The sequence below is a fragment of the Cottoperca gobio genome, chromosome 7, assembly GCF_900634415.1.
Source record: "Cottoperca gobio chromosome 7, fCotGob3.1, whole genome shotgun sequence".
NCBI classification, from domain to species: domain Eukaryota; kingdom Metazoa; phylum Chordata; class Actinopteri; order Perciformes; family Bovichtidae; genus Cottoperca; species Cottoperca gobio.
The window spans coordinates 22,058,938-22,073,233 of NC_041361.1; the positions used below are offsets into that span (position 1 = coordinate 22,058,938).

General features: G+C 40.5%; 1 protein-coding gene across 2 annotated transcripts in view; it reads left to right on the forward strand.

Moving 5' to 3' along the window:
* Positions 1–14,296, forward strand: part of prkcz (protein kinase C, zeta) — a 104,812-nt gene that overhangs the window by 30,305 nt on the left and 60,211 nt on the right. Inside the window, exon 1 of one of the 2 annotated variants that reach the window (XM_029435069.1) lies at positions 9,498–9,632. The exons of the other annotated variant lie outside the window; for it this stretch is intronic. Coding sequence (XP_029290929.1) covers positions 9,596–9,632 — 37 coding nt within the window. The 5' untranslated portion in view covers positions 9,498–9,595. Of the gene's footprint in view, positions 1–9,497; positions 9,633–14,296 lie in introns of those variants that run through there. 2 annotated transcript variants of the gene reach the window in all.

Consider the following 14,296-nt stretch of genomic DNA (forward strand, 5'->3'; position numbering starts at 1 on the left):
ATTAAATCCCCTTATGAAGTTGTTGTAAATTGTAAGTTTAATACCCACTCTCCTTTTAGCTCTGGTTTGGTCTCCATCAACTCCTGAGTAAATACTAGTCTCTGTAGCTGTTAAATGTGTGCAGTACACGTGCAGTGGCTTTTAGAGACCTTCCACTGAACAGCTGCCTGCTGCTGCTGGACACTCTGCTGGTGAGGGCGAAACAATTCGCTAAAAGAGGCTGAAAAGCTTTACAGAACGAGGGGAACTGCAGAGATCGGTGATAATTATCTGTGAGTTTGTCTCTACGAGTTACACCTTTTACTTTACACATAGCCATATGATACATTTTTAATAGTGCAGCTTAGAATAATTTGACCTTTTACCACTGCTCACTATACTCCTGTTTGTTTTATTAAATCACAGAATAATGTAAATATTTTAGGGCAGACTGACTTTGAGCAAACACTGCATTCCTCAGTATCCCAGCTAATATTAGCATACATATAATTTGGTTTTCTCATAACCTCGTGTGGATTATTGTACAGAGAACAGGATGTTGTTGTTGAGCTCAACTCAATGTTAGCATCCTGCGCACATATTACACCTGTTTGAAAATCGCTGCACTGACTACCTCTTAGTTTTAAAATTCATTTCCTTTTATTGGTTTACAAATGCCCCAAGGGTCTCGCTCCCGACTACTTGTCTGACATGGTTTTAAGACGTGTACCCACGGGAATCCTCAGATCCTCTGGTAGTTGTCTGCAGACCCACAGTGCTTTTAGCCACTACGGCGAGTGTGGATACCTATAAAGATAAAAAGTGAAAACACACCTTTTTAGCCTGGCTTCTAGTTACTTGTATTATATTATACTTTATTTTATATTCATTTAAATGTTTTTTTATTTTCAGTTGGCTGTATAAATAAAGTTTGATTGAACACGATCGCAGTGTGAGAATCAGACAGTCATGTGACAGAGCAGAAGTGAATCTTGTAAGGAGTCACAGTGGAAACCGTAAAGGCAAGGCGCTGTGATGCAGCTCTGATTTGAATTTCACTCAGGAATTCTTTGTGTTGCGGAGCGATACAGTATATCTTCCACAAATAGCTGTAATCTGTGAATGACTCTTGTGCGCTGACTGATACATAGTTTCCCCAGCTTATAAACAATGTTTTTTTTTTCATGTTAGCAAACATGCTGCCTACTTAAACATCCAACAGATGCATAGCAGTGCCGAGCCTGGTTAATGTTCGCCGTGGTGCCCCTGGTGCGAGGTTGCACGAGCCAAAAGTGATGTCATCACGGATTGGTTTTAGTCGTGCACCTCTGAATTTTTGTAATCAAGACAATTTGCTTTAGAAACAAGCGATCTTAAAATCAAGTAAATATTTTGCCAACTGAATGAAATTGTGTAAAGGATATTCAACCTTTTAACCTTTTGTTTTATTATAATACATTTGTTGTTCCAAATATTTGAGTCCTTACCCATCCAAGCATCTTGAGTCTTATCTTATTGCAGGGATTATACAAAGATGATATAGAGAATAAAAATGAATATTGGATAAGAGATTCCTCCTCTGCGTTGATGAGTTGCAATGTTGACTTCTTGCTTCTTCACAGGATGTTGTCTTTTTACACACTCTGGCGTTTCTGAGAACATCGCAGCACGTTGAACATAAACGCCGTTGTGCCTGCTTGTAGCATGCGCTCTCTACAGATGGCGTATAAACGCGGCGTAAGCATTAATTTGGAGTTGTTTGTTTACAACTGACAAATCTGAGGCCAATATTCTCTTTTAGCTCTAGTTTGTCCTCAACAACAAAACATGTCTTGGTGTTTAGTCTGCCAGCCACGAGGTGACTTTGTAGTCATTTGGTGCTGGGCAGGTAGGGTACAGCGGGCTTATCACTGTCTTTTTTCTGAAAATGGCTGCCTCATTTTCAATAACTTTTTATTTATATAGTTCAATATCACAAATGCCACATTTACCTCAGGGGGCTTTACAGACACCCCCTGTCAGAAACCCCACATTTAAAGGAAGGAAAATGGAAGAAACCTCAGGGAGAGCAACTGAGGAGGAACAGGACGGACACACATGCTATAGATGTCGTGTGTACAGAATAAACAACATAGTAAAATGCCAACATAGACAATCCATATGACAGACAGTGATATTGTGATCATATATGAAAAAGATGGATCCAGGAGATATCAAAAAGCTTCCAGGTGCCTACAAAAATAACAACGTAGGACCAAGGCTACAGACGCAGCCTGAGGGAGATGAGAGGAGATTAGACTCAACCAAACAATACATGTATACATGTGAAGGCCATCAAACCAAAACAATGGTCTAAAAGTGGCTCTACTCATTTCTAAATGGAAAATTGACTGTTTGGATCCATGATTCAAAAAACATGCAGTGAATATTGTCAGCACCAAAATCATTTCTGGGTGATGGATATTCATTAGAAACCCGATGAACTCCACAACTAAATATTCTGTGGCAAGTGAAAACATTACTTAGTGCCCAGAGGACGTGTTAGACAGTCGCTGAACTAAGAGATGCCACACTGTATTCTGGCAGGTTCCTGCACAAATAACACTCCCGGCCTTTCCAGGCTTTCTGTGGTTGCTCTTTAATAGTAGAACAGAATGCAAACTTCCACTGCTTCAGACTCCTTGTCCTGTAAGTACACAGTGTACTATTGACTGTGTGATGAATGTGACATGGTATATCTCAATAGATATCATTTATCTCATTAGATATCATCAGCGCATTAACAGCCTCAGTTTACGACTGGGTCATGATAACATCTCTGCATGTCTTACTCCTAAGTGAGTCGTGCTCCCTCGACACACCAGCAGAAACAACGCCTCTTCATTTTTGCTTGATTGATTTTTCTGAAAGAACAGCTTTGTGCAAGATTTGGTATTCAATTCCCCGGGTGACAGTGTTGGTTCTAATGTAAAACCAAATGAAGCAGTACAGATGTAGTCGCACCTCATTATTAGAACAGCTTTACTAAACATTCAGGGTGGGAATCACCAGAGGCCCACGATGCGATATTATCGTGATACTTACGTCACAATATGATCTCATTGCGGTTTTAAATATGTGTGCAATATGCTGAGTATTGCGATAACATTTATTGCGATTTATAAAAAAAAAAAAATGTTCAATGCCAATCCCGCTCTAGTGGACTGTAAAAGAAATGGACTCATTTGTATTTGCAGTATTGATAGTCCAATAACATATCAATACTTGGCGTTTCTTGTATCAATACAATATTGCACGATATCACGATTCTATGCTGTATTGATTTATTTTTTAACCACCTCTACTAAGCCTACAGTGAATAGTATGTGCAGTGTAAGTCTTATCAATAAATTTCAATACTGGAGATGTGTGTTGGATGGCATTTGGCACGAGGCTAGCTGTGTTTGAAGAACACAAGGTGCTTATTTTATCTGACCTGAATCTGACCCTTTTTAAATTCTGCCTCAACAAAGTCAACAGTCTTTCTGGAGCATTGCTTTTTCCTCTCTGCCTATTTTTACCAACTGGGTTGGAACTAAACCTTTAAGTAACATGGCAGTTGTCTCATCCGACTTGAATTTGGGTCATATCAACCTTCGGATGAAGAAATGTTTTGCTAAAGAACCGACGACTGAAGCTCTCTTTAACCTGCCCCTCTTTCACCAATCCCTTTCTCCTAAAGTCACAGGAAAGAAATGATTAGAGCTTTTGACAACTGGGGCATTTCATCCAAAGACAAACCCTCTGCTGCAGCTCTCAGTTGTGGTCGGTTTTACGCAGTTCATCGGTATCTGTATTTATAATTATACAGGCTTTTTTTTCTTTGACACATCTGATGGGATTGCCCGTGAAGCAACGGTCTCTTAGGGAAGTTTATGAGATTACAGTGTGTAGAATATTTCATGCAAAATTGAAAGAGGGATGCTTTTCTCTTCGCAACGAGGAGAGCGACTCAGAGATTGATATAGAGGAAACATGTCACCGACTAAAATAGGCCTGACACGCCGGGGGGCTGTTAGCAAGACGGGCAAGTTTCCATAGACATGAGAATTAGATAATCAATACCAATCAAAACACACAAAAACAAGCCAATTTCCACCGGCTATGAAATGGTTGGTGAGCAATGGCATAAGCAAACTAATTATTATCCTCCAGTCAACCAATCAGCATCTCCAACTCAAATAATACTCATAATAATAACAATAACAACAACAATAAGGTATTTATTTAGCACTTTTCCAAACAAATGTTACAAAGGGCTTCATAAGGAAATAAAAGCAAGATAAATGAAGCAAAAGTAAACCTTTTTAATGGGTCTGGTGTTGTGCTCATTCCCTCAGCACTATGAATGGGGTCATTTTAAAATGGCAAGAGAGGGATGATAACCTGGGTTTGTAAACGTGCAGGAGAACAGAGAGATCGATGGTATTGAATTCAGCACTCAAATCTAAAAGCACGAGGACTGAGCAGTCACCTCTGTCAGCTGTTAGAGACCTTCACAAGGGCTGTGTCTGTGCTATGGCGAGCTCTGTTCATAAGACATATTAATTGAGTTGAAATGATTTACTCCAGTAACTGAGATTAAAACAATAATTTAGTAATTGATCTGTAATTACTGTACACCAGAGGACCCAGATTAGAAGCGGTTACCAATGCATGTTGGAAACAATTAGGAAAGTTGGCAGAAGTCAGAGAACTGTTAATAATCAATACAATAACAAGACCAACAGTAGTGAATACTTCTTTAAAAAAGTTAGTTTGAATAATGTCCGAAACATTATAGGATTGAATTTGAGAAACTGTTTACCGAATGCTGAGTAGGCATAGTTTGGTGCTGGTTAAGGGAAACAGGATTATTATTATTGAAGGTGGGTCGATGTCGTGGATCTGCTGGATTTATCCCCGATTCCCCCCCTCCCGACATGGGAGGAGAACTCCTTGGTTAGTACTGCAGATTGTCTGGTAATGTGAGGGGTTTACACATCCAGTGTTAAGGTCCAGACACACCAAACGTCGCCTTACGTTGAAAAGTCGCATTTGAACCCACCGCAAAGACTTCAGCCAACAGCAAACTAGTACTTACGATCTGCACCTGGTTGAGAGGAAATAACTCTTTACAACAGCTGCCGGCGGTTTTCAATATTCGTCATTAGAAAAGGGAAACTGGAAGAACTATGACTGTAAATATACAAGCCGTTGTTAAGATACACATTAAAACAAAGCAGCCGACCATTTTCACACAACTCTCTCTGACCACTGAGCTTCCCAGGTGGCATGTCGTGTGAAGATCTCATGTGAATGATCAGATGAGATGTGTGTGCCCTCTTGACTTTAGTCAATTGATTGTTTTCCTCACGTCTGAAGCTGAACAGCCAATCGGAGTGATTTATTTAGCCGATTATCGGCCATCGGTAATTGGTAAAGACACCATTTTTCATTCTTTATCTGTTTCCATTTAATGTTTTCAGTTTAGTAGTTGGCAGGTTCTAGAGTAGGGCCGAAAAGTGACGGAGCAGCTGACAGCGTTTCTAAGCAACAGTAAACATTCCAGCCTTTGAGGCTAATGCTTGAGGCTAGCATACCACAGTTTACAGATATTAAACCTTAAAATACGTGAGGTGGGGCATTGCTCCCTCTGGCACGATAATCTTAATGTTTTCCTGTAGTGTGTGATGTGCCATTATTTTCCAAATCTTGTAGCGTGTGCATGTTTGAGATTAGAGAGCTGAACATCTGTGAAGTTTCTCCTCATGTGCGCGATACAGCCTGATTTCAAAACCGGTTAGGGTTTTAACTCTGGTCTGAGCCCGGCTTAACTCTACTGCATATTCTCTGGGCACAAACCAGAAGAAAGCACCAAGTCGAGGATGTGACCTTTGGAATGTGTAGCTGCTTTAACTGATTGTAAAAGATTGAATGATTCCAGAAGTAGGAACTCAGCAGACAAGCACGGTCATACTTAAATAAGACAATAAATCAAAGTTCTAGAACAATCCTGTAATAAAAGGATTGCACCTTGGGGGGGGTCTATAAACAGATATGATCATAAAGAATTAGCAAACGGGACAATGAAGTCATTCAGTGCCCGTTACTCAGACACTTCTTCCTGCACTGAAAGATATTTGATATGCAGCATTGGTTGTTGCTACATCTAGACACTTATCAGAAGCATGAGCATCCTCACTAGAAACATGTCTGCAACAAGAAATAATACAGCGTTTATTAGTTCCATTAAACCACGTCACGTATTGTTTTCAGCACGTTTTAGTGGATGAGAATGACACAAACAGTCGTAATGTTCATTCACTCACAACACAGTGGAATCAATATCTAATGATAAATGCTTCACTGAGGCCTTTTATTTCATTTAGCATCAAATGGGAGACTAGAATGTAAACAGAACAACATTAACACCAGAACAAATTCAAGTAATCTCTATCTCTGCTGCTGAGCTCATTCTGTTGTGCGGCTGGATTTGGAGTGGTTGTCATGTCACTATTGAACCTCAGTGAGGAATAGCGCTAGCCTGGAGCACATCTGTTCAGAAGGCTAATCCACAAAAGGCCAGTCCCTTGCATAATGCTCTCACTGGGCAACCACTCCAGCTGGCACCAACATGCCATCCGACAATGGTGTTGCTGAAGCTAGCCTCAGAGAGGAAGAGATGGCTGCTAAGTTGCTAAATGGAGCCGACTCGTGTCGGAGTGCTGCTAATAGTCTGTGGCAGAGCTGTTGGTCTCAATTCAGAAGCCCCCTGCTGGCTTTTCCCCTTTATCGTACTCTCCCCTTTTTCTTATGTAACCCCGCCACTCCCACCCCCACCTATCAGTCTCCTCCTTTCGTTTCTCTCACCCTTTGCTTTCTCCCTCTCATCACTTTTTTCCTTTTACCCATATTTCCACATCTGTCTTTTAGTGTGCATTGCTCTGCTCAGGTCACCTTGTTTTTCTTTGTTGTTTCTGATTTTGTGAACTCAAAGCATTTTACACGAAGCCCTGCAATCTTACATAATACAGCAGCAAATAGACTGACAGTACAATGGTCTGTCAAGGTTAAGACCATCATAGACAAAGGGGCCGAAATGCTATTTATCATGATCAGGAAAGCTGAGATTTATTCGGGTCATTAGGATTTAGCCAGTGATTAATATATTGTCTGTAGTACTGTAGGTTGTTGTGTGTGTGTGTGTGTGTGCCTTATTCTGGCTCAGAGTGTGAAGCTTACGGCGCCATTGTTACATTTCAGTACAAGCTACACAGTGAAGGTATGTGTGCTGTGTATAGTTGGGGATTCCAAGTGTTCATGGACTGTTAACACTCACAGTCACAATCATAATTCCCAATCAACATGACACCCCCATGTTTTGACATCAGTTTATTTTGAATGTTAGATATTTAAAGGGAAACTGCATCTTCTTGTGGCCAATCCTCCTAGATTCACACAGCACTCCACTTCTTCGTTAATCAGAAAACCAATGAGAAAGAAAACAATGACGAGACTGTTTTGTGTTCAGTTGACTGACTTAAAAACATCAATTCATTTTGAATGGAATCGCTGCGATCAGTGGATCAGAATGCGGACGTGAAGTAAAGTTGAACATTGACATGCCTGTCATGACAGTGCTGGAGTATGAAAATGGAGGAAGCTGTATGATGAATAAACCTGCTGTGCTGCAGTATAAACTGCATGTAAAGAGGTCTGGCGCTGTGCTATCCTGTCTTAAGTCTTAAGTTAAGTAAGAGGAGCCTACAATAGGATCAGCCAGAGAGCTATTGTGACTGACTAGTGCCGATCCGTTCACCACTGGCTAATGTTTAGCATTTAGCTGGACATTTGGTCGTCCATAGAAACAGATTTAGTAAAGATTTGAAAAGAAGTGATGTTGGTAGTGCTACCATCGTTGAGCGTTACATACAGTACAAATAATCTTTAAGCCTAATATTTTACACCTATGCAAAACGTATGAATATTACCAATAGCTCCAATAATAAAGAGGAAAGTATAAAGTTTGAATGCAGTTACCTTGTCTAGCTGAAAGTACTGCGAGTGCCAGTAACCACACAGAGTAAAGAGAATGTGTTATCTGCATGTTCAAAGCATTCAGCTCTTTAAAATCAGTCAATGCACGACACAGTGTTGATTCAGAGTGGATGAGTGGCTGCACTACGCCGCCCGCTCCTGGCACTGCTGATAAAGTACAAATGTCTTGAAGGTTGCCTCGATAGAGCTTTGGGTCCAGCCTAGAGAATAGCCTTCGATCCTCACAGTGAAGGAATGCAGAAAATGTTTGCACAACCTCCTCAATGTTGCAACACTGGCAGGCAAAGATAGACATGAATGTTTCCACGTCTGTGTTTGGCTGAGAGACGCAGAGCTCTGGGTGTGCCTGTCCTAAAATAATCAAGCCCGTATCATACTACTTCAATAAGATAACATCTGTAAGTGCTTTGCAGTTCATTTGAGAATCCAATTGGATCATTACAATCTTATAATTTAGATAGATGTCGAAATACATCCAATACGTGTGTAACTACAAATAAACAGACACACAAGTCTTAACAAGTCTATTCACAACAGCATTTATTTCAAGAATTCCCAAGAATCGCTTTTTCTTTTCATTTCATTATTAGTTGTCTTGGTTTTAATCCAGTAGTTTGCAACATTATGTCTCGCATCAAGACACTGACGCACAATATCTGAAAGAAAAGAAACTACTCTGGAAACAAGTGGAAGTACAACACACCCCATCCCACTTCCACAGAAACACTTTGAAGAATTCAAATGGGACACATTGACTTTGTTCAGGTGGAGGTTTTTGGCACTATATGTTTGGAATGTGCTGTAGAAGATAGACACTGTGCTCATGCTCATACACTATCAACTGGAACCCAAATACATTCAACACATACTTTCCAGTACCTCTGGCTTGTGTAGGACAGCATATTATACATAGCCTGTCTGAAGGTGAGACAGAGTAGCACACAGAGCTCTCAGTATTCCCAAGAAAAGAGTGCTATGAATATTCAGACACAGGTCTCTAGGAAAGTGTAGCTGTCATCCAGGATGGGCACAGAACCGCCTCTAAAAATAGTCTACCAAGTTTAAATTTAGATTAAAATGTGTGCAAAAGATGCCGCTGCTGCATTCAGGGCTACGTCTGCCATCTTGTGGGTGAAATGGTGCAATTGCAATGTGCAGGGGACAGCAGGTTCCCGAGAAAAGCCTCGATCATGTGGTACGATCCCCGCCGAGGAAGCTAGGGACATTTGATGCACAAGCAACCAAATAATTTGTGGGTGTTTGCAGATAGCTCCTCTGATGTGCGCTACTCGGAAGTGTGTGAGCAGTGTAACGAGATGATGAAGAGAACCAGCCTGAAAGGGAAATAAGGAGGGAGGGGAGGGAAGAGAGAGCGACACAGAGACGTGAGCAAAGCTGTTCTCTGAGAGCAGGAGCAGGAGGAGGAGGAGGAGGAGGAAGTAGTCAGGATGAGGAGAGGAGTAGCGGAGGAGGTGCAGGAGACCTCCATGAGATCCAGGGTGTGAAGGCGATTGAGCGCGAACATTCAGCAGGAGGGATGCTGCTCACGCTGCTTTTCTGTCTTCGAGTCAAAGGTAGGGGATTTGGGGTGAGGGGTGAGGGTGGAGGGTTCTGTCACTGGGATTCAGTCGATGTCAGGTCATCTACGCGGAGACATCAGACTCACTAGAAAGGTTGCAGGAATGATATCATTAGTATTCACCCAGTGATGGAAATAGGCTCCTTTAATCAAACATGTTCCTTCTTTTTAATGCAAAATACTGTGCTGTGCTGTCTTGTTGCATGCATCCCATGCTTTAAATGCAACCAGAGCATGGACTAGATCAATTTTTCCACAAGGTCAGTAAGACTCCACAGTAACTGTTAAACATCAGCAGCTGCATCTAAATTGAATATCTCCAGTGTTTTCTTGCTGGGAGCATGTGTGGCTCTCCTCTGTCCGCTGCGTACTGTCAGCCCTGACAACTTGTCCTCTCGCTTCCTCTCAGTACCATGGGAGCTGCTGATTTGGATCTATGTAACCCATTTAAACCCTCAGTGTCTGTCTCTGTGGAGCAGTAACTATGTTAGAGTCTTTGCATGTTGATTTAAGGATGGTGTGGCTCGTGTTAACCATGTCCAGCAGACTAGACTTTGGCAGCTCTGCTCTCCATGCTATTCACTGTCATTAGTTATTTGAAATCACAACAACAATTGACAAAGGAAATGAACGTTTGAAAACTCAATTATAGAAGCCATTCTGAGATTAAGTACTGTATATACAAACTGCTCTTGAAATGCATAGTGCCTATTGTTTTTAGAGTACACATGCAATTGATGAAACACGTGCACTTTGGAATTACAGAATAGCAACAAACAGAAGTTTCAAATATAAATGAATAAGTGAGGACTGCAAGTAATGATGTTTTATTAATTGCTGTAATTGCTGTCTGTAAAATGTCCTTCAAAATTGCAAAAAACTATTGAGATTAGAGAGATTAGAACTCTAATGGTCTCTACAGTGTATGATCGCACGTTAGAGCTTTGATTCTCTTTGATTATAGTCTGTGATAATGACCGTCATTGTAGGATGTCGTACATTTGGTCACATGTCTGCTGCCGTACTGAAAAGACTTGTAATAAACATTTTCTCTTTTTCTCAGTGGAAATTCAGGTTTTTATTTGGGTTCAGATCTAAAACTACTGCCATGGGTGGAGCCTGGATCATAGCTCTACATCCTGTGACCCAAGCTCCATGCTTTCATGTGATTTTATAGAAAGGCCCAGAAAAGCTAGTGAGAAACATTTTGTCAAAACACTCAAATGTCATTTTGTCCAAAACCTAAGGAGATTAAATGAACAATAATATAATATAATAATAATAATAAGACAAACGCAGCTAATCCCCAGCTATATGATGCTAATGACTTTAACGATAAATGTATTATCAAAATAGCTAACAATTATTTTTCCTTTAATTTAATAATTATTTGAGCTTTACAATAGATTAATTGAGTTACTGATTGTTGAGGTTCAAAATCAAGAGAAAACCCCAGAAACAGGGCGATAGCCAAGGTCTTAAAAAGTCAAACATCTATTACTATTTGGTAAATATATATAAATATATGTTGCTTAGTTCACTCAGCTGGTCAGAAGTATTTTGTTTCCCAACATAAAGCTCTAAATACTTTGTCAAATCCTAAAACACACGCACGACAGTCTCATAAGGTCACTTAGCAGACCGGAGGGTTGTTGTCCAGCCGGCTGTACTTTGACATGACATGAACCGACGGAAGAGTTATTAAGTCAAAACATTCAGCCAGGCAAATGAAGAGTCAGTAAAAAGATGAACAGTCATAGCCATAACCCAATTTTCTCATCATTGTAGTCTGGCAATAAATGATCCTGAGATTGACAGACACGCAACAATCGGAAACTGATATGTCTGTCTTTTCTCAGATCTTATTGTATAAACTCGATATGTGTTTCCAAACTGGAAATAACATGGCGCCTGTTCTGGAAGCTTTGTCATCTCACAGTGGCAGAATCATGCTTACATTCTTTATCTCAAAAAGAAATGTTTAATAATGGTAATGAGATTTGATATTTTTAGGAAGCATTTCACACTGTCATTTAAATGTTCAGTGGTCGGATTTAATTCTCTGGTGAATGTTTCCTGGCTCAAATGTTGTAGTAAAAAATATCCCAGTTGTTTTCCTGTCTGCATTTTAATGTTTTTTCTTTGTGACTACGTATTTCATAAACTGCATCTCCAGCTGATTATATAACAGCACTGATGAGTCCGACTTTCCCAAATCAATGCACAGCTTTTATAAAGTGTGTATGTGTGTGTTTAGAGAAGATGAGCAGAAATGGAAATAGTTTTATAGCAGCTTTCTGACTGCGGCAACTCGAGCAGCAGGCTATTAAAGTAAAGCGAAAAGTCATTAAGGACATGATCAATCAATGACCCTAACACAAGCCTGTCAGCACGCACGGAAATTATCATCCAAGTTGGTGCACATTAGCATTTTATGTGTCTGTATCAGTTGATATTGGCCTAAGAAAGGATTTCATATGTTGCCAAGCTTGTTACAGTTTGTGTTCTCATCCACACGGTGGGTAACACGGCGATAGACCGGTTGCCATGGTGTCACTTAGAGCGGCTGACTCATCAACATGTGACACTGACTTGTGCACAGTCCCAGGGATCCCACACACACACATTTCCCTTCCAGAGAATGCTAATAAAGTCTTTATGGGACTCCTGAATCAGGATCAAATTTGAGTAATCCCAATTTTGAAATTGGCCGACTTTTGTAATTTCAGGCACTTTGCAATTTCCGTTCTCTCCCTCTTTATCTGGAACACGTTGATTAAAAGGACAATAGAATAAACACTTTAATTAGAAGTCAAACTAAGAAAGTTAAGTTACGCCACTATTGAACATCCCCAACCACAGAGGTCTAAAAATGCCTCAGAGCTGTTTCATTTATCCTTCTCAGCTTCTTATGAAATGATCAGAAAATAACTTTTCTAAAGTTTCATAAACCCCAATGGGAATATGGGTAGACTTTTTATTGACGAATACATGCAGTCATACACGGCTGATTGCTGCTGATCCCTCAATAACTCAATGAAAACATACAGTACAGTGTACTCAGTCATAAAGCCTTGTACTTTCTTTTTTTTCCTTTTTTTTTGAAGGGTATCTGAGGGAGGGGGCGGGTTTTGTTGGTAGCAACTTGCTGCTACCTTCCTGCGAGCGAGAGGAACAATGTCTGGAAATGAGTCAAGCCCTTGTAAATGTCCTGTCCTAGAGATATTTGGTAGTACCACCCTGTTCTCCTGCTTCTTTACTGCCCACATATGCTACAGTACAACACCAGCAGGCCGTCTACTCCTCTTAATACCTTCCACTGACAGCATGGCAGGACTGTGTGCGTTGGCCTTTGCATCCGGAGGTGTAGTATTGTGTTTTATTGTCTGAGAAAGCGTTTGACTTGTCTGCTGTGGCTACTTCAGTCTGTCTGTCTTTGTTACTCTGGTTCTGGCACCTCGGCAGAGAAATGGGGCAATGCAACACTCCTCGTTCTCCAGAGGGAGATGTTGTAATAGGTCAGCTCTGTGAAGGCCTGACAGGCAAGTGCAAGTGGTGTGTTGCAAGCGCATGTCTGAGGCAGCTGTGTTTCTGCTTCGCATCTCTTCCAAGCTGGGAGGAGGAACCTAGCAAGATGTAAACAAGAACTGACCCGCCCCCCCGAAGCAATAACATCTTCCGTAACCAGAGAGGGATCCACGAGGGTGTGTTGGGATTAATATCTGATTATTATGGGTAAAACAATAGCTGGGGCTGCAAAATCCCACTGGTGTATTTATTTTTAGTTGTTGGTTTAGATTGAGCGATTTCTGGGTCTGTACTGTAACAATAGTTACAATATCATGATGGTGAGTCACAGCGGGACGGCAGGAAGTGACTTTGAAGAGTCATCATGTAATCACTCTTGGTTCATTGGTGCTCACATTTCTAACTGTTCACCTCAGATTTAACATTAGCAACACTCTGCATGCCTTTGGCTCTATGTACATCTATCACTTCCCTACAGCAACACTTTCTCCTCACATGAATCTAATTTGGTGTGTGAATTCACACTTCACACACACCGAGCTCATCCAAAGATTTGTTTCCAGTACACCCAAGGCCATGAGTGAAGTGGGGTTGGTGTTGTTATTTAAAACTGGGTTTGTTCTTTAAAGCTACACTTCTTTGTGGTAAACTTGAAGCCTTCTTTAGCTCAAGTTTCAAACAAAACACAATAACAATAACAATAATAATAATAATAATAATAATAATAGTAATAATAAGCTTTATTTGTATAGCACCTTTCATACAAGAATTGCAGCCCAAAGTGCTTCAAAGCAAAAACATAACAATTAGTACAAGGTCAGAATAAGAGCATTTACAGTACAATAATCACAGTGTAGATGTAAATGAGTCTGAAGTACCATTATAAAAATAACAGAATGAAAATAGTATAAAATAGCAGATACAATAGCAGAATCAAAATAGTATAAAATAACATTGGCACACCATTCTTGTAAATGTTTTAAATTATCAGTGTCATATTTTGAAAGTATGAGATCAACAATGGGCCCCTGTGGCCCTTCAACTGGTTTACTCCCTTTGCTACCCATTATTTACGTTTACAGTGTCAACCTCTTTATTGACCTTTTAACGTATAAAACACAGACGTCTCCG